This window comes from Carcharodon carcharias, chromosome 3 (assembly GCF_017639515.1).
Source record: "Carcharodon carcharias isolate sCarCar2 chromosome 3, sCarCar2.pri, whole genome shotgun sequence".
Classification (NCBI taxonomy): domain Eukaryota; kingdom Metazoa; phylum Chordata; class Chondrichthyes; order Lamniformes; family Lamnidae; genus Carcharodon; species Carcharodon carcharias.
Genome location: NC_054469.1, coordinates 232,427,629 through 232,447,737, shown reverse-complemented (window position 1 = coordinate 232,447,737; position 20,109 = coordinate 232,427,629). Strand labels below are relative to the sequence as shown.

At 39.3% G+C, this 20,109-nt stretch overlaps 1 protein-coding gene across 7 annotated transcripts in view; it reads right to left on the bottom strand.

Moving 5' to 3' along the window:
* LOC121276119 (dnaJ homolog subfamily C member 13) overlaps positions 1–20,109 on the bottom strand; it is a 142,378-nt gene that overhangs the window by 20,331 nt on the left and 101,938 nt on the right. For 6 of the 7 annotated variants that reach the window (XM_041184108.1, XM_041184107.1, XM_041184112.1 and 3 more), the window contains 7 exons: positions 18,875–19,052; positions 17,971–18,062; positions 15,832–15,931; positions 13,468–13,542; positions 12,361–12,473; positions 11,201–11,370; positions 2,224–2,266 (listed from right to left, as the gene is read on the bottom strand). In XM_041184108.1, the coding sequence (XP_041040042.1) occupies positions 2,224–2,266; positions 11,201–11,370; positions 12,361–12,473; positions 13,468–13,542; positions 15,832–15,931; positions 17,971–18,062; positions 18,875–19,052 (771 nt within the window). The remainder of the gene's footprint in view (positions 1–2,223; positions 2,267–11,200; positions 11,371–12,360; positions 12,474–13,467; positions 13,543–15,831; positions 15,932–17,970; positions 18,063–18,874; positions 19,053–20,109) is intronic. The other variant, XR_005942609.1, reaches the window with a different exon arrangement.

The window sequence follows — 20,109 nt, the reverse complement described above, 5'->3', positions numbered from 1 at the left end:
TGGACATCCAAATCTTTGGAGCACAATCTACAGAACCTCTCAATTTACTGAGTCAAATGCTTTAATCAGGTCAATGAATGCAATGCATTTTTCTTGGATTTGTCTGGCAAACAAAACCATGTCAGAGGTTTCTCTGGAAGCTCTAAAACCACTGGGAGGACTTCCTTAGCCACAGGAAGGAGCAATTCAGGATATTTGGTCTGTTCTTGAATGTTGCCAAAACAAAACTCATACCAACCCACTTATGATCAGCCAATTATTCCACCTCCCATATATGTTTAAGGAGACACTCTGGAGTATGTGGAACACTTCCCATACCTTGGCAGCCACCTCACTCAAAAGGCCACCATTGACAAGGGGATCCCACACCAGATCGGCTCTGCCAGCCATCGACAAACTATAGCAGCGAGCGTTGAACAAAGCAGTTGTTACCACACTACTATACTGCAGTGAGGCCTGCAGTGTGTATCAACAATACACAAGATTGCTAGAGAAACTCCACCAGCAGTGCCTCTGCCGTATCCTCTCCTCTGGATTCAATGGGAGGACTGCCGAACGAATATTAGCATCCTTCTTGAAGCCTGCTCCACAAGCATTCAGGCAAAACTCTTGCAAAATCAACTTTTGTAGGCTGGTCACTATGTCCAGATGGTCAAAAAGCATCACCCCCATAAGATCCTATTTTCTCAACTCTCAAATGGCCAATATGCCAGTGGAGTACAAGGAAAATGCTTCAGACGCTCTGAAGCTCTCCTTAAAGCATGGATGCATTGACATTAATGACTGGGAGGAGTTTGCTACCAATTGTTCAAAATAGCGACAACTTGTTCATCAAGCTGCATCACACTTTGACTCACAACATCCTAATGATGAGGCAGAGCATCAGCAGAGAAGGAAATAAGAGGAAGCAAATTCTACGCTTCGGATCCCACTACCTCACGGGACGTCCTGCCCCATGTGCCCAAAGATGTGTGGGTCAAGAATCGGCTTGTTCAGTCACAGGAAGACCCCATGGCAGAAATGAGAACTGAGGGACAACCAATGACTCAACGCATGCAAGTGGACAAATCTGTTACCGGGTATGCAAGGGAACACTTTGAAAGATTTTTCAACATAAATACAGCACAATGGCTGATTATTTCAATTAGCTTGTAAAGTTTTGAACTCTAAGTGATTGACCCTAGGAATCACTTGGCTAACATAAATCAGCACATTAGAAAATCTACAAAGATCTCATCCACAAATCTTAACTAGACCGTAGAAGAAAAACATTCTAAAAGGAAGATTTTTTGTTGCCCCTTGTGAACTGATTTTTTCCTCTATTTTAAGTATATGTACCATAAGTAACTTTTTAGTTTTTACTATTTCTATGTTTTTTTTTCATAAATTAATTTTAGTCTGAATGTATATCAGTGGTGCTATGGTCCCCTTTTATAGTAATGGATAGAAATAATGTGGAAAACATGTGTAATCCTAGGCTTGTTTACTGCAATTAAGGTTACCGGCTAGACCAATGGCTAGCTATTTCACTCAGTACATATTATGGTGCAGTTTTGGCTCATGAGGGGCTCTTATTTATGGAGACTGAGTCTTTGCTGGAAATACAAGCAAAACAAAAACTATACCAGTCCTCTACAACATTAGGACTGAGAAAATTCACAAACATCTATGTTGATTATATATTAAATTCAGTATGTGAGGTGGGCGTTTCATTTATCTCTAATGTTCCTAAGTATCTGCATTTTGTGCAAGAAGCTTTCAAAGTTAAAGGTTATGTACTTTATAATGCAAGAGACGGAATTTATCACTGATTACACAATCCGACAACTAGGTTCTCAAATATTGTTCAAAATGTTTTGTTCTTTTTCCCTCTAGCTCCCTTGGTTTTCTCAGTGACTGAAACTTCTGATGTTCAAAGCAAGGGTTTAAATTAAAATTTAAAATTGCATGACTCAATTTGTGTGTCACTTAATACATTCAAGCCAAGTTGATTCAGCGGATAGCACATTTTGGATAATAAAACAAGGCATAAGAGTGAAACTCAAGGGAAAGACATTAAATATCTGTTTGTTAACTATAGATAGGGTAAAAAATGGGTATAGTTGAATGAGCAGACAAACCTAAGGGTGCAAATGTAAACAGATTTCTGGTATAAGTTACAGGAGTATGCATATTTATGTACTGCCTTTTTAAAAATATATAATTTATACAATCTCTGCATACCTTCCAATTCACATCTGGATTGTCACGCTGTTGCTTGAAGTGGCTTTAAAAGAAAGAACAAATCTAATTTAACAGAGAAGCCTCAGTTTCAATATAGCAGCGCCACATTCTTATCTTACATGGGTGAACCTTTGGAATTTATTGGTGGCACTGGGGAACAGAATGTTTACAATTTTGAAGTCATAGTCCTAGAAATCCCATTTTTTTTCAGATGTACAGCAAAGGTTCCTTGCATCCTGCCTGACCTTTAATAAGGACTACACTTCAAAAAGACTGTACTGCATTAGACATTTTTCCATTCCTGCCAGCTTTTTTGTGGCTTGAGTGAAGGTTGCAAAGTTAGTGTAAGTTGGAAGAAGAGAGTCTGTTGAGTGTACCCTGGAACTGAACCCAGACCCTGTGCGAAAAATCAACATCTAACACACTGCACCACCCAGTCTGACAAAATTAAACTCTAACTGATAACGTTTAATCTTGAAATTAAGCTAGATCTTAATGCATCTAAAAAAAAATACTGCCCTTGCTTACCTCAAGTTTTATTTAATCCATCTATTTTGAGACCCTATTAAATAGTTCAGCCAAGAAACTCGTAAAACCGCTCTCCGCAACAGTTTCCATATAGTCTTGAATATCGTAGCTTCATAGAAAAGGCAATAAAAGTCTGTCTCTCCACATCATTCCACACTTGAGCAAGAAGTCAGGTCAAATTTTCTACTTTTAACACAATGTTTCTCACACCAATGTACAAATGTAAATCAATTCCCACAAATAAAAGAAATGGATTATCAAAATTGACCATCCCAGGATGTTGTGTCCACAACATCATGTGGTTTCCTCCCTCACACTCCAATGTATATATACCTTGCTCTGTTAATGCCTCTGCTACTTTGAAGGCAACTTCAGCACTAATTGAGGTGGGGAAAAATGAGCTGCTTCAATTGAGTAAAAAATCAAAAGGTAGGCAGGAGGAAGCTTTATACGTGGAAGCAAATTAAGCTAGATCTTAATGCATAAATAATTTAGAAACTAGTTTCAAAGCCAGCTTGGAACACCCAACTATCCCACCTTAAGCTATCAGTTAGATAACTGCTTTTCAAAAGGATGGCATTGGTGCAATAGTTAGAGAAGACCTTGGTTCAGAAGATCAGGATGTAGAATCAATTTGGGTGCAGATGAGGAATAGTAGGGGAAAGTAGTAACTTGTGGGAGTGGTCTACAGGGTGCTTGTAATAAAGGGGCGGCAATAATAATGGTGATTTTAACCTGCATATAACTAGGAAGATCAGATTGGCAGTAGTAGCCTAGACGAGGAGTTCACAGAATGCTTTCAAGATAGTTTCGTAGAGCAGCATGCCCTGGAACCAACCAGAAAGCAGGTGATATTAGACTTGGTATTGTTTAATGTGATAGGATTAATGATCTCAGAGTGAAGGCAGCCCTAGGTAGCAGCAAACATAAAATGATTGAAGTTTACATCCAGTTTGAAAGGGAGACTACTATTTTAAACTTAAATAAGGGCAATATTGTGGGCATTAAATATGAGCAAGCTGAAGTGAACTCAGATACTAGGCTAGGGGATAGATCAATAGAGAAGCAGTGGCAGACATTTAAGGGGATATTTCAGAATACTCAGAATTTTCCTTTATAGTAGGAATATACTTACTCTAAGGGGAGGACCCACCATCCGTGGTTAACTTAAGTTTGATGCTTTCCTTAACTACCTAAGTAAAAAGCATATAACTGCGTAAAAATGAGTGGTGGGTCAGAATATAAAGAACGGCAGAGAACGGCTGAAAAGGTTAATCAGGAGAAAGAAATTAAAGTATGAGTGGAAGCTAGCTAAAAATATAAAAATAGATAGCAAGAGTTTCTACAGATATTTAAAAAGGAAACGAGTAAGTAAATTGAGTGTTGGTCCTCTAGACAGTGAGAATGGGGAGTTAATATATATTAAGGGAATGGCGGATGAAATTAACGAATATTTTGCTTCTGTCTTCAGTACAGAGGATAGAAAAAACATTCCAGTAATAGCTGTAAATTAGGAGGAAGGGAGGGGAACTTGGTGAAATTACAATCACTAGGGAATTGGTACCGAGCAAACTGATGGAGTGTCGGCTGACAAATCTCCAGGTCCCAATGGACTTCACCATAGGGTCTTAAAAGAGGTAGCTAATGAGGTAGTAGATGTGTTGGTGTTAATTTTCCAAAATTCTGGAAAGGTTCCATCAGCCTGGAAAGTAGCAAATATAACCCCTATATTCAAGAAGGGAGGGGGGCAGAAAACAGGAAACTATCGGTCAGTTAGCTTGACACCTGTTGTGGGGAAAGTATTAGAATCGATCTTTTAGGAGGTTATAGCTGGGCACCTAGAAAAATTCAAGGTAATCGGGAAGAGTCAGCATGGTTTTGTGAAAAGGGAAATCTTGTTTAACCAATTTATTGGGGTTCTTTTGAAGTAACATGTGCTATGGATAAAGGGGAGCCTGTAGACATGCTGTACTTGGATTTCCAAAAGGCATTTGATAAGGTGCCACATCAAAGGTTATTGTAGAAAATAAAAGCTCATGGTGTAGGGGGTAACATATTAGCATGGATAGAAGACTGGCTGGTAGAAAACAGTGCATGCATAAATGTTTTTTTTTCCCTGTTCGGGAGGATATGATGTGTGGAGTGTGCCGGGCTGTGTGCTGGGACCTCAACTTCTTACAACTTATATCAATGACTTAATTGAGGGGAGTGAAGGCATGGTAGCTAATTTTGCAGATGACACGAAGATAGGTAGGAAAGTATGTTGTGAAGAGGACATAAGGAGATTGCAAACAGATATAGATAGATTGAGTGAGTGGGCAAAAATCTGACATTTTTCTATATACTCCATCTGTGAGTATTACTTAAATGGAGAACAGCTGCAGAATTCTGTGATGCAGAGGGATCTAGGTGTCTTAGTGCATGAGTCACAAAAAGTTAATATGCAGGTACAGCAAATAATTAAGGCAGCTAATGGAATGCCATCCTTTATTACAAAAGGAATTGAACATAAAAATAAGAATGTTATGCTTTAGTTGTGCAGGGCATTGGTGGGACCACATCTAGAATAGTGTGTGCAGTTTGGTCTCCTTATTTAGAGGGTATAAATGCATTGGAGGCAGTTCAGAAGAAGTTGACTAGATTGATACCCGAAATAAGTGGGTTGTCTTATGCAGAAAGGTTAGACAGACTGGACTTGTTTCCACTGGAGTTTAGAAGAATGAGGGGTGACTTGGTTGAAATATAATATTCTGAATGGTATTGACAAGGTGGACGTGGAAACTATGTTTCCTTTTGTGTGAGTCCAGAACTAGAGGGCAGAGCTTTAAACTTAGGGGTCGACTTTTTAGGAGAGAGATGAGGAGAAATTTTTTCTGTGGGTTCTGCGACTTTGGAACACTGCCTCAGAAGGCATTGGAAGCGGGGTCATTGAATATTTTTAAGGTGCAGGTTGATTGATTCCCTTGCCAAACAAGAATCTAAGGGGTGCATAGAAATGCAGAAATCAAAACTGAAACAGATCAACCATGATCTTATTCAATAGCAGAGCCTACCTCTGCTATTTCGGACGTTTATAAAATGTATCTGCCCTGCAAAATGAATACTGTCAGCGCCCAGGTTTTAGCCAATTAAGAGTGGCACTATTCAGGAGGAGGCACCTTAGCTCAGAATAGAAACTGAGAATGGTAAAGGATTTTGGAAAGGCCGTCACCGATAACTAGATGCCACAACCAAGTGCTGAAGCTTTGCTTGTTTGTCCAAGTGAAAACAGCTAGGAAAGATTTAGTGACTAGTTGCCGATCATTCCTTGCTGCTCTGCTGCTTGTAAGCAGACCCTGTTCAACCAAAGGCACTCAAGGCTTCAGAAATATTGCTCTGATGGTGTTGCAAAATATGAGATATTGACAAGGCAGAAATATGCAGCAAACTTTGGGAAATGGTTCCTCAGCAGCAGAGGAACCTGAAAACAACAGGAAGCTTTAAATTGAAATTTAAGCCAAGCAGCTTGACCCTGATTGGTCAAGGCTTTGTCCTGAGGAATGAGTCAGGCTTTCCTTGCACTGGATAAAAGCAAAAAACTGCAGATGCTGGAAATCCAAAACAAAAATAAAAATAGCTGGAAAAACTCAGCAGGTCTGACAGCAACTACGGAGAGGAACACAGTTAATGTTTCGAGTCTGTATGACTCTTCAACAGAACTAAGGAAAAATAGAAAAGAGGTGAAATATAAGCTGGTTTAAGGGGGGGGGTGGGACCAGTAGAGCTGGATAGAGGGCCAGTGATAGGTAGAGATGGCCAAAAGATGTCCCAGGCAAAAGGACAAAGAGGTGTTGATGGTGGTGGTATTATCTAAGGAATGTGCTAATAGGTGACATTAAGGGTAGAAAGCAGGACGAGCGAGGTACAGATAGCCCTAGCTTATCTATTGGCAGTCTTACCCTGAATGTACACTGATCTTAGTTTTTACAAGTGTCTCGTGATCATTTATGAAGTCTTTTGGAAGTCTAGAGGCTCCGGATTAAATAGTTTTCTGCATATAAGGTTGACATTTGGACTCTTGCATTTTCAACTGTGAGTTGGGTGACAGCATTTTAAGCAAAATTGCAAAACTTGTAGATTACACAAATGTAGAGGCAGGGCAAATGATTAGAAATGCAACCAAACTGTGATTAAACTAGGTCAACATGCATCAGGTGCAATTTCTTGCCAACAAATACAACTTTAGTGTCCTTCTTGAAGCCTGCTCTACAGAGTTATCACAAATTGGAATAGTTGTGCAATATGATCAAGAGATGTTTAGAAGTTATGGTACATTTATAAAGCCATCGGCACAACAGTGGGCCATAGTAAGAAAGAAAATGGAAAATAAAATAATACATTGTACTTATAAAGGAAGAGTGCAAACCTGAAGTGGCTGCATTGTTGTGTAAGATGTTGGGCAGTTTCAATCTGCAATACGGTGTTCAGCAATTAGTCACAGAAAGAATACCATTGCCTTGTGAGCAAATGATTCCAGAAATTTAAGGTAACAGGAAAGGTAGAGAGGATGAATTTATTTTCTTGAGAGATATTTTTAAGTGTCCAATAGAATGAATAGAAATTGTCACTTATGAAGGATTCAAATATCATGGAACATGAAACTAGGAAGTTAGGGAGGAGAGGCAGACCATTAGAAAGACTTGTGGAATAAGTTACAGAAAAATAATTCAAGTGAACAGAATAAGTTCAAAGGCAATTAGGAGTTTGCAGGGGCAGAAAAGACTGGAGAAACAGTGAGCAGGTAGATAGGTTTGCATTATGAAAGGTTTGTTTACAAGTCTCCACACAATAGAAGGATATAGAGTTTCTTAAGAACATAAGAAATAGGGCAGGAGAAGGCCATACAGACCATTGAGCCTGCTCTGCCATTCAATATCATGGCTGATCTTGTGATTCACTTTCCCAACTGCACCTCCGTATCTCTTCATCCCTTGAGACACTAAAAATACTCTCTCTCAGCATTAAATATATTCAATGGTGAAGCACCCACAACCCTCTGGGGTACAGCATTCCTAAGATTCAAAACCCTCTGAGTGAAGAAATTTCCCCTCATTTCAGTTCTAACTGATCGGACCCTCATTCTGATACCCCATCTCGTATTCTAGATTTCCCAGCCAGGGAAACAACATCTCACTATCCACCCTGTCAAACTCCTTCATAATCTGGAACGTTTCGATAAGGTCATCTCTTACTCTTCTAGAGAATACAGACCCAATTTAGTCAGCTTCTCATCATTATACAACCCCCTCAACCCAGGGACCTTCACTGTACTGCTTCCAATTCAAGTATATCCTTCCTTAAATAGGGAGACCAAAATCCCACATAGTATTCCAGGTGTGGTTTCAACAAAGCCCTGTGCAGTTGTAGCAAGACCTGCATTCTTGTACTCCAATCCCCTGTCATGAAGATATTACTGGAAATTATTTTAAATTGGACTTGTAGTAGGGTCTGTGTCTGTGGGTGTGAGTGTGTATTTCTTAATTGGATTAAAGCCAGCTAGTCTGGGTGCTTTGGTGTTTAGTGGTTTCAGGATGTTAAACAGTAAGGTAAAGGGTACATTTGCATTTTGTTGAATAAACCATTCAAAGGCTGGGGGTGAATCTTGCACCTAGCTAGGAGACATGAAGCCATAGGTTTATGTTACTAATAAAACTGGTACTATGAAAAGTGTATTATTGTTAGAAGAGGTGGAGTTCAAAGGGCCTGGTGATACAATGAGAATTTGCATTCAAAGGGAAGGCTAGGTATGTACAGAAAAGAGTTTTGTGTGTGTAGATCAGAGGCATGCAGCCTGTAAGCCTACAACTGTGTGAAGGAACCAAATTGATAGCAACCTCATTTTGAATTTGTAAGATAAAATGCGCTTTACCTGGTGTCTGTTTAAGTCTATGGGTTAACGTTGCCTTGGTGAGGATTTACCTAGGAGTGATTAATTTGGGGATTTGTTTAAAAGTTATTATAGCAATTTGTAGACACAAGTATGCATTTAATTCCTTTTTAAATTAATAAATGATTAATTTAATTTATATAAAAACCTCTGGAGGCTTGGTGGTTTCATTCCTGAATTCAGTGCTGCATCTCAAAACACACCAATTGAAAATATAGGTTATGACAGTTGTTAAAAGTTTCCCTCTGGGATTTTAAATAACTCAGTCCTTACCAACCGCTGGGTCATAACACTTGCAATAAAGGCCAACATACCATTTGCTTTCCTAATTGCTTGCTGTACCTGTATACTAACATTTTGTGCTCTTTGTATGAATACACCCAAGTCTCTCTGATCATCAACATTTAAAAGTTCCACACCTTTTGAAAAATATTCTGCTCCTCTATTCTTACAGGCAAAGTGAATAACTTCAGTTCCCCACATTATACACCATCTGCCACCTTGTTGCCCACTCACTTAACCTGGCTCTCTTTGCAGCCTCTTTGTGTCCTCCTCACAGCTTTGCATTGTCAGCAAACTTAGATACTCTGTCTAAGTTATTAACATGAATTGTAAATAACTGAGGCCCCAGCAGGAATTCTTGCAGCACTTCACTATTCACAGCTTGCCAACTTGAAAGTACCCCATTTATCCCTACTTTCCACTTCCTGTCTGCTAACCAATTCTCTATCCATACTAAGGGAGGAAAAAAAAAATCAAAAAGGCTAATGGAATGTAAGGCTTTATATCTAGATGATTAGATTAAAGGGAATGAACCTTTGTTACATTTGTACAAAAGCCCAAGTTAGACCACATCTGGAGTGCCATATACACAGTTATGAGGAACCACACCTTAGGAGTGAGGTCACCAGAATGTTAGTAGGGGTCTAAGGGTTAAATTATGAGGAAATTACTTAAATGAGGTTTATATTCCCTGGACTATATAAGGTTAAATTGTGATTTGGTTGAGATTTTTAGGATTTTGAAAGGAAATGAAAAAGGTAAATGAAGACAAACATTTGCCACTGATGGAAAGTCTGGGACAAGACCTCAAAATTAGAGAGTCAGGTCAGTCAGGAAAGAAGTTAAACACTTCCTTCATAACGATGGTAGAAATGTTGAGCTCTCTCCTACAAAAACCATTAGATGCTAACTCAATTAATAATTTTAAATTAGGTATTAAGGGATATGGAGCCAAGGCAGATAAAGAGAATTAGGACATAGATTGTCCATGATCTCATTGAATAATGGAATGGGTTCAAGGGGCTGAATGGCCTACTACTGTACCTAAATTTATTGCCTTTTCCTATTTAAAGAATTCTACCATTAAGATACATGCTTTTTATATAATTTCAGAGTATGTATTGTGCCAAAATGGTTCCAAAGTCTGTATTTATTTTTTAAGATTGTCTCCAACAGAAATAGAAATCAGGTCCAGATTTCTGGGGGAGGGGTTTGTTAATTGGATTTCCTGGCTGCGATGACAAACTTCTGAGAAATGAGCCCCTAGTAGGTTGCCAGGGAAACAGAAGCTTGGGAAGCTTCTGGGAAGAATAAACAAGACAGAGATCGGATTTCAGCTGGTGGTCAGAACAAGACAGTGGCTGCGATGCAGTGTGTGAGCACCAGCTGAAAAGACTGAAACCTAAAAGCTGTGTGCAGTCCAAGCATGCTGACGAGCTGGGTGTTTTTATTTTCAAAGCAGAGCCAGCCATACCATGTACCGGGATCTTATTGAGTGGTCAGATGAAAGTGACCCTGGAAAGGTTCCGCAATCAGGATTGTCATGAAACGAGCAAAGGAGGTTCAGCAAAAGTGCACATTTTTGGTGATAATCATATCTGTGGAATGTGGATGGAGTAAAGCGATTTTTGGAGGCGATTTTTGGATCAGATTCTGTGTGATTAAGAATGGTTGAACTCTACCAGAGGAAGGTAGAGCTGTGAAAAACTTCGGGACTGCACGTGGTGCCACATATGCGCTAAGAGGGTTAGCTGAGAAATCCGAGAGATTTACCTTTGTTGTGTCAGCTATTTAAAACATAATTTATAATTTCAACAGAATATAATTTGCCTGTTAATTCACATTTAATTTACGTTGATTTTTAATTTGATTGTTACAGTAAAGGTTTTAAAAAGTCAAATCTTGTTCACTGTTTTCTTCCACTGGGGTAGTTTGGTTCTCACACGGTACTGATCTCCACAGGGATCGTTACAGAATCCACACTAAACCCATTAACATTTTCCTAAACTGTAGGCAATAGCTTGAGTGGCATTCTGGTCAATATACGCCAAATTGTAGAAAATAACAGCTCTGAATACAAAATACACTGCATGTTACAAGAAATATTCTGCTAGAGCCTCAAGTTATTAAATGTGTGCTATGTCTCTGCACACAAAATTAAAAACTTCCATTAAATATTAATAGGGACAGACAAAATCATTCTATAAATTCAGAAATCAATGGTAACAATAGCTTACGCACTCGAGCATCATTTGTCGGATGGTTGTAGACACCTTCTCCCTGGAGTTGTCATTCCATATTAGTTCAGGGTTTTCATGAGTCCCCTCGAATATGTGCACAGATGCTTCAGGATTGTCCCTCATGGCATCCATGAAGACACTTGGTAGAAATTTTGTCAATGTGATTCTCACCTAAATTGGGAGTGGTATAGTTACTGAAACAGTTGAAGAGCGCTTCATATCATCAGCATTAAAATAATAACCACTGAAAACAGACAAGAGCTTCACAGGCTACCCAATTCTCAACAGCTTTCTGTGAAGCAGCTTTTCCTCCCTGGCAGATATTTAGAAAAAGAGGCTGTGCCTTGCTCGTGATAGCAGTCATGAATACACCATAGAAGTAATTTTATTTGCAAAAATCAAGAAACTTGGGTGAAGGCTGCCGGACAGAAAGATTTAAATAGAAGGGACCCCATGTGAATTCCCTCCCTGGAAATTTATTCCAACTCCGTCACCAAATAGACAGAAATGGTGATGTCCTCCTATAAAGGGTTAACCCCTCTCAGACGGGAAGAACAAACAGTAAGGCTGCAATGGAGAAATGGAAGTGACATCTGCTGAAACTGCTCAGAAAAGCTCCATAATTCTTGTCAATGAACAAGTGGCCCCCTGTCTCCATGTACAGTTAATAATCATTGGAAAAGTTCTAGTGCAAGAAGATGTGAAAACACGTTAGTTAGTCTCTTTGGGTAAAATAGAGCAAACAATTGCCCTAATGGCAACGACAAAAAAAAAAACAAACCACAAATGAACCTCTCCAAACAAGAGGAAAGCCTTCAAAGCTGCACTGGCTCCACTTATACAGACAACAAGCAAAAGTAGTTCAACTTTCTGAAAAAAGATTGTTTAACACGAACAGAATGACAACAAAGCCACAGATACCTCAGTTTATCGTTCAAAACATAGAGTTAATCTCCTGTTAATGTTATTGAAGAATATTATTTTCACACCTCAAATGTTTCCTGCAACAATCCTAATTTGAAAATTTCACATGCTAATAAAAACCATCAGGAAAGTAAAATTAAAATTAACTTGGGATAAACTTCTGTTCTCATAACATTGAAGAAATATTTGGTCCAAATGTTTCGCCTATTTACAAAGCCAACTGTGATCTTTACATACCTTTGGTCCAATGAGTTTGTCTGTAATCATTTTGGCAAAGAGCTCCGCAGTCTGGGCTCGAACCTGAGGATGAGTTGAATTACAAAACATGTCTAGTAGATATATAAGGGCACCTGCACAGAAGCAGAACAGTAAATAACTTCAAGTTTGCTGTTCAAAAGTAAACAACTATCTCAAATAAAATACATATGGATGCAAAATGGAAAAATATTAGACTAGCAATTTCAGCATCATGTTAACCTCTCAATTCAAGAATATTTTCTTAAAGATAGGATTTAATCGAGATTGAATGGATGACCACGATAAGCATTTCACATGCACATTCAGCCCAACTGAGGCTATTGAAAGTTTGGTTGTAAATTATGAACTCAAATGTGGGATCTTTGTGCCAACGCTAGAAGTATACAATTAAATGCAGAATAAAACTCCCTCTGCCTGAGGTTTAGAAGAGCAGCACCTTCTACATTCACAAGACAATTTACCATTTTCTTCACTGGCCATCCATCCACACTCCTCCAGATATACACACTTAAATAAAATGATAAGTTCCTGAACAGACTGGCGATAAAATGACATAATGCAACATTTCCCAGACAAGTCATTACAACTTAGTATCATGTCACCAAATCCTGTGATTTACAATTTGCTAACTATAAACTTAATGCATGAAGAGCCATTTATGCTGGACAGAAAAGATGTCACTTCATGACCTATTGAAAATAATCTTGTTGAAAACACCCATTTTTCTCTCATTTACTCTCAAAACTAAAATGGCCAGGACACTACAGCACTTAAGTTATTTCAAATCTCTATTCTTTTTACTAATTTGATTGTCATATTTCAGCCATCAACAATTATCATTGCAAAATTATTCACAAACATACATGCTTGCATCACATTACATACAAGCATTCACACAGTTTGCTGCAGAAAATTGGAGAAGTATATTTCAGAATGATTACACAATGGAGCGCAGGCAGCCATTGGCTCTGCTTATCTTCAAGTGTAACAATGTACAAGAATGCACAATTATATTCTGGAGTCTAATCTAGCCATCTCCCACACACAGATAGAATAAGTTGAAAACAAACAAACATATTGCTTTACCTTTCCCCATGGCCTCTTTTATGATCTTTGTATTTGACGTCAAAGCATAAAGGGTTTCAAGGACAAGCTGTCGACCTAAGAAACAGCAATAGTATTGGAAGTTTCCATACAATTTTTTTTTTTTAAAACCGTGGATTTGAAAACCTGTACGGTAAAGCACAGTTCTTATAAAGTAATTAAAGCCAATCTATATCCATTTGGTCTCCCTGAGTGGCGAATATATTATGTGAGGAAATGAAGCCCAGCACAATCTATGAGCGGTTACGTTTACCCTACCCTTTCGCCTTGTTCAATTCTTTTTAAAATGCTGTTCATCTGCAATACTGTCCAATTCCAAAGAGCCCAGATTCAAAATGACTTACCTGCTCCCTTGAGTGTCTCAACCTGTAATTGTTCATTGCTTTTTTTTTCCAAGTCTATGTTCCACCCACTGTGGTTTTTACAAGATTTTCTCATTATTCTGTACTGTTGTTAGTGTCTTTTCCTCATTCTGTTAGTCCATCTCTCTCAACATCCTAGTTGGTTCTTGTGCGTCCCTCTGCAGGTATTCTGAATTTTTAGGTCTTACTTTCGAGACCAGGGTGGTCATCATGGCAAACATATAATCAGGTTCGAGCTGGGAAAAGGGATTGAGTAGTGATAGGCTACAACAGACTGGGGCAGGCGATTCAGATGGAAGCATGGAGGCAGCTGGGCATGAGAGTATGATCGTGAGCCTAGGATGGAATCGCGAAACAAAGAAAGCAGTTGGGAATCTACTGCATTCAAAGGTGGCCTGGTGAGTTACGTGGCTAGAGTTGGGTTACATTTGGAGAGGACTCAAATGCAGCTGACCCAAAGAGAAAATGGCAGGAAATGGAGAAAGTGAGCAGACAAGAGAAATGAATAAACAGGTTAAACCATAAAAAAGTTTACACAATTGAAATTTGAGTGTTGGTTAAAAGTAAATTAATGCAAGATTGTTTATTTTTATATTACACATTCATTTTGGTAGTGTGAGCAAAGAGGAAGCAGTAGGATTATATAGAGAAGAGTGAGAGAAATGAGAAAAGAAGAGTAAGGTTCGGGAAGGAAGGCGTCGTTTATAGAATTTGGGCAAAGACTGAACAACAAAAAGGGACTGTTTTGGTGTGCTTAAGGTGGCATCCACTAATAACTGGTAAGATTGGTGACTGGTGGTTGACTTACTGACAGACAAGGTAGACTGCAGCTTCAGAATCCTCCCATGTTCCCTTATGGCTGATACCTGAGGTGATCTTTGGCTTTTTGCCATTTTTCTCTGTAATTTGCCATTCCCCTCCCAACTCTCTCATTTTGAAGGCGCACATTTTGGCTGCAGTAAATTTCAAGGGGACAAAAAGTAAAATATTGCAGTGGCTAGAAATCTGAAATGAACAGAAAATGCTGAAAACATTCGGCAGCTCAGGTAGTACCTGTGGAGAGAAGAACGCTTTCCCCCATCTCAAGATTGTGTCAGAACCTTGTTCTGACGAAGGGACACACAAGACCAGAAATGCCAATACTATCATACTTGTCCACAGTTGTTGTTTGACCTGCAAACAGTTTTCAGCATTTTCTGCTATTTACAATTCCAAAGGGACTTGGTGACCTACTGATCTGATCAGAAAGTAAGTCTAGACAGGCTAATAGACTAAGCATCAAATCTAAATCTGATTTCACCTTCAATCAACATGTGTGCATTTTCCAGCAGTGGGTGCTGTATAATAAATCTGCAGCAAGAAATTTAGTTGATTTTTCACCTCCCAAGCCCAGGGTACTCTCTCCACATCGGGGGAGATGGTGGCATAGCGGTAATGTCACTGGACTAGTAAACCAATGATCCTGGCTAATGCTCGGGGGACATTCAAATAGTCCATCTGGAAATGAAAACTAGTCTCAGTAATCGTGACCATGAAGTTATTACAGATTGTTGTAAAAACCCATCGGGTTCACTGACATCCTTCAGGGAAGGAAATCAACCACACTTATCTGGTCTAGCCTACATGTGACTCCAGGCCCACAGCAATGTGGTTGATTCTTAACTGCCCCCTGAAATGGCCTCGCAAGCCACTAGGTTCAAGGGCAATTAGGGATGGGCAACAAATGGCAGCAACATTTAGCAGCATGAAGAATAGATAAATCCAACTAAAACCAGGCAACTCAAAACAGTCTGAACCTGATTTTTACCTAGTCTAGGTGGCTCCATTTATAAAGTGCTCTTATCAATCGAGCCATCAGGTGAACTGACTGTTTAAATATTTACTATCGCCAACTAAAACCATTCAACTTCCCTGTTAAAACATAGGCTCCCAAAATTAATCAAATTTTGAAGTTCATTTTTGACATTTTTGAAGGGGTACTTACTGGATGGCAATGAATGCAGCAGAACTAGGAGGTTAGAAAGGACCAATGATTCAGCAATGTTATTTACACATTCTTGGTTAGCCGTCACTATGTTCACTACCTGCGGCAGAATAGTAAAACATTCAGAAACATTTTTCACGACACCATACCTATATATTCAGAAACGTAAAAAGCATATTTCTGGTCATTGGATGTTTATAAAACTAGTCCTAAAGAAGTTGCAATGTTAAAAGATTAATCACCTTTTCTTTTAAAGAATTGGAAATTAGATAATCTTGATTAAATATACAATAAACTCTTCAAATTTAAATGCTTTTGCACCAGACCCATCAGCTCAAGTTCAATTACAAGTCGCCTGCCCAAATGACACTTGTGTCTTTCTGCATTGATCACATTTATTCTATCTGGAGAGCCAAGATTATCCAAACTGAACACAAATACTTCTAAAATCAAGTCTTCTGGATTTGATCTGCTGCTTAAAAGCATACAAGAAATCACCAAACAAGCAAAAATCACTTTGCAACACTTCATAAAAACACCAAGGTTTAATAGCTATTTTTGTTATGACTGAAGCCTTCACCTCTGATATAGCACACAGAACCTTCAAACTAGACTAAAGCACTGGCCCAGTGAAAAATGCAGCTCCTACCTTCTTCCACGTTGCAGCATTGGCACACTCCAATGACATCTCCAACGAGAGAGAAACTAACCATCTCTTCTGGACATTCAATAGCATTACTATTGCTGAATCCCCCCTCTATCAACGGCCTGTAAATTATCATTGACCAGAAAGTGAACTGGATCAACCATATAAATACTGCTCTTGTAGCCACAGGTCAGAGGCTGGGAATTCTGAGGCAAGTCACTCACCTCTTGACTCCCCAAAGCCTGTCTACCATGTACATGGCACAAGTTAAGCGAGTGATGGAATACTCTCCACTTGCCAATAACACCACTCAAGAAGCTCAAAACCATCTGGAACAAACCAGTTCACTTGACTGGCACCCTATCCACCACTTTAAACATTCACTCCCTCCACCACTGATGTTAAGTGGCAGTAATGTATACAATCTACAAGATGCACTGCAGCAACTCAGCAAGGCTCCTTTGACAGCACCTTCCAAACCCATGACCTCTACCACATAGCAAGACAAGGGCAACAGGCATATAGGAATACCACCACCTGCAACTTCGCCTCCAAGCCACACACCATCCTGACTTGGAACTATATAATCATTCCTTCACTGTCACTGTGTCAAAATCCTGGAACACCTTTACTAAAAGCACTGTGGGTGCACCAGCACTAGATGGATGGCAGCAGTTACTAAAAGCACTGTGGGTGCACCAGCACTAGATGGATGGCAGCAGTTCAAGGCAGCAGCTTACCACCACCTTAAGGACAATTAAGGATGGGCAACACATACTAGCCTTGACAGCGATGCCCACATCCCATGAAAGAATAGAAAAAAAAACACTGACTATCACATGAACATTGATAAAAATACTAATGGAAGGAAAGGAAGATGCAATGGCCTCTAATGGTTTAGAGGCAAATGGGCCTCCAATATATAGCGAGGTGAAGGAGGCCTACAGGGGACATCACTGTTTATTTCAGTGCCTTCCTCCAGACTCAGAGCTTCATTTTCTCTGAAAACCCAGCTCAAAAGGCTCAGTCTATTAACATTGTTACATCCAGTTGGTTACACATTAAAACTTTGAATTCTACAGAAGTATAAATACCAGCTAAGGCTACTTCCTCAGATTACAGAAAATCCTAGTTACTATTAGTATTTAAAAGGGTTAAGTTAAAGGCTCTGTGAAGTGCCATGGGGTGTTTTTAGACATTTAAGGAGCCATATAGATGCAAAGTTTAACCCAATTCTGTTGCAAACAGCTTTGGACGTACCCTCACTTATAATTAGATTGATTCAAACCCACAAAGCCAAATTGCTGCCACCAGTGCTGCTCCCAGTGGTGGGATGCAGATTCTTGTCTGCTTCTTGTGACCAGTTTGGTGCAACACTGAAGGTGGCCAGTTGCTTGACTGTTTCATGGTACAGATGGTCTGTAGCCTAGGAGGATCAAAAGGAAAACAAAATTTGGAAGCCAACTTATAGCACCAACAAATCCATAACTTACCTCCAAGGCAAGTTGTTGAACCTGACCAGCTCCATGCACTCGCAAGAGAGAAAATATCAGTTTAAAATGCCCAATGCATTCAGTTTCAGCACCTGCAACAAAATTCAAAATGAAGACCAGCAGATGCAAACTGGATCCAGTATAAAAACATGGCACACATCATGCAATGACTAGGCAAAGAACAAGAACTTGATATAGCTGAGTCTAAGAACTAAAGCATTTTCTCTCTGGTTTGCCTATAACTATTGCTATTCAACCTCTCTGAACAAAATAAATGGCTCCACAAAAATAGAAAACCACCTTGCAAGGTGGTTTATTTTAAGACAATCAAGAGCAAGAAAGGTGGCTGGGGTGGGGGGGGGGGGGGGGGGGGGGGGGGGGGGACGACGGATGACACAGGAAGCAGATTCCAATATGTACCAAATTGAAAAGTTTTTGGATAATAGGCTGCAAACAATGAGCAGGGCTATTTATTTCACGGTAGATAATCAAACATTATCATTCAAGCAGCCTAAACTGAAGCTCTTTAACTTGTAATTTCAAAAGAACAATTGGTAGATGGTTTTTCCTGTGGTGGTTACCATCCGAGTAAGACAATGATGTTTGTTCAACATAAGTTTCAGTTTTCGAGTAGGCAATACTTGCTATATAAAGATAAACTTTCATTTCATGCTATAATTAGGATCTTTGAATGAAATTCCTCCAGCAAAACTGAGCAATGGGTGCAGTAGCCATTAGCAACTACATATAATCAATGAGCTTGATGCAGTCCAAGTCAGTAATAGCCGAGCAGACAAACAAAGCCTCCATTTAACATCAAAGGACAGCATCCCAAATAATGCAGCACTCCCACAGTGCTGAACTAGAATGTCAGCTCATATTATTGTCCTCAAATTGCACCAACCTGGATTATTTTTGATGACATTACGTAGCGCCTCTAGAGCCATTTCAGCTCGCCGCAACCTGTCTTCATGCTGATCAGATTCCACTTTCCCAGTCTGTGTCATGGCCATTAGAGTGTGTAGATATTGTGCTTGTGATCCTATGTAATCAAGCAGGCTGGCTGCAAAAGCCTTTGGAAGCTAAGATAAGAAAATCATGTTGAAGCTATTGTACTTGTCTTAAAGAAAATATTAATGCAAGTGGTTTTAAATTCCATTGTTTCTGCAGTGCAATTTCTAACTGTGCTTAAGGGAAGAGAGTTATCAATTTCATGAACATTTCTGAATTTTAAATGCCCCTTTCCTGCAAAGTTGTTCTGCTGATGAGCTGATTCTCCAACTCAGCCTAGATCCATAGTCGGCATAAGGTGAACACTACAAAAAAGTTTAATTCGTATCGATCAGCAGGAACATCCACTAGTTCATAACAGGCACAGGTAAGTTCAAGCATTTGAGGCAGCACAGAGAAATGTCACAAGGATGATCCAAAACGTAAGGAGAACTGAATGAGGAAAGAATAAACCATTTACAGTCTAAGAGGTGATCTAATAGAAGTATAACAAGAGAGTTAACAGAATGTTAGCAAATGTGGAAAATTACTTTGAAGTAAATTACATGAATAGAAATAAATACAGGTAGAAGCCAAAGTAAGGTTAATATAGAACTGTTAATAGCATGTCCTTCACACAATTTGATCAATGTATGAAATGGGCGAGTTGTAGAGGTAAAAACTCTAAAATCATTTACGATAAAAAAGGAAAGCAGCAATGGGATTGATTTTCTAGATGGACAAAAGACATCACTCAACAATTGTTTTTTAGTTGAGGAATCATGAAACAGTTTCCAAAATGGAAAGCAAGAGCAGCACTTCTAGCAAAAAATAGGGCTAGGTTAGCCTTGTGAATTCCCAGACAGATGGCATCATTACCAGCACAGAGCATAGGTCAGCACACTGCACTTCCAGAGAGATCTGAAAGACAAGGCACCCATTCCTATTCTGAAACCTGTCTAATTTAATCTTCATCCAATGCTTAGCCATCTGCAAGCAAGTTTCTAATCAGGTGAGTGCTTTTCCTTAGTTTTATATGTAGGTTTGTGCTACAGCAGAAGGAAGGGTTGTCAGAACTTGGGTAACCCACCTTACAGCCTATGACACAGCCAAATCAGACGTTAAAAAGGGTCTTATAAAAGATAGTTA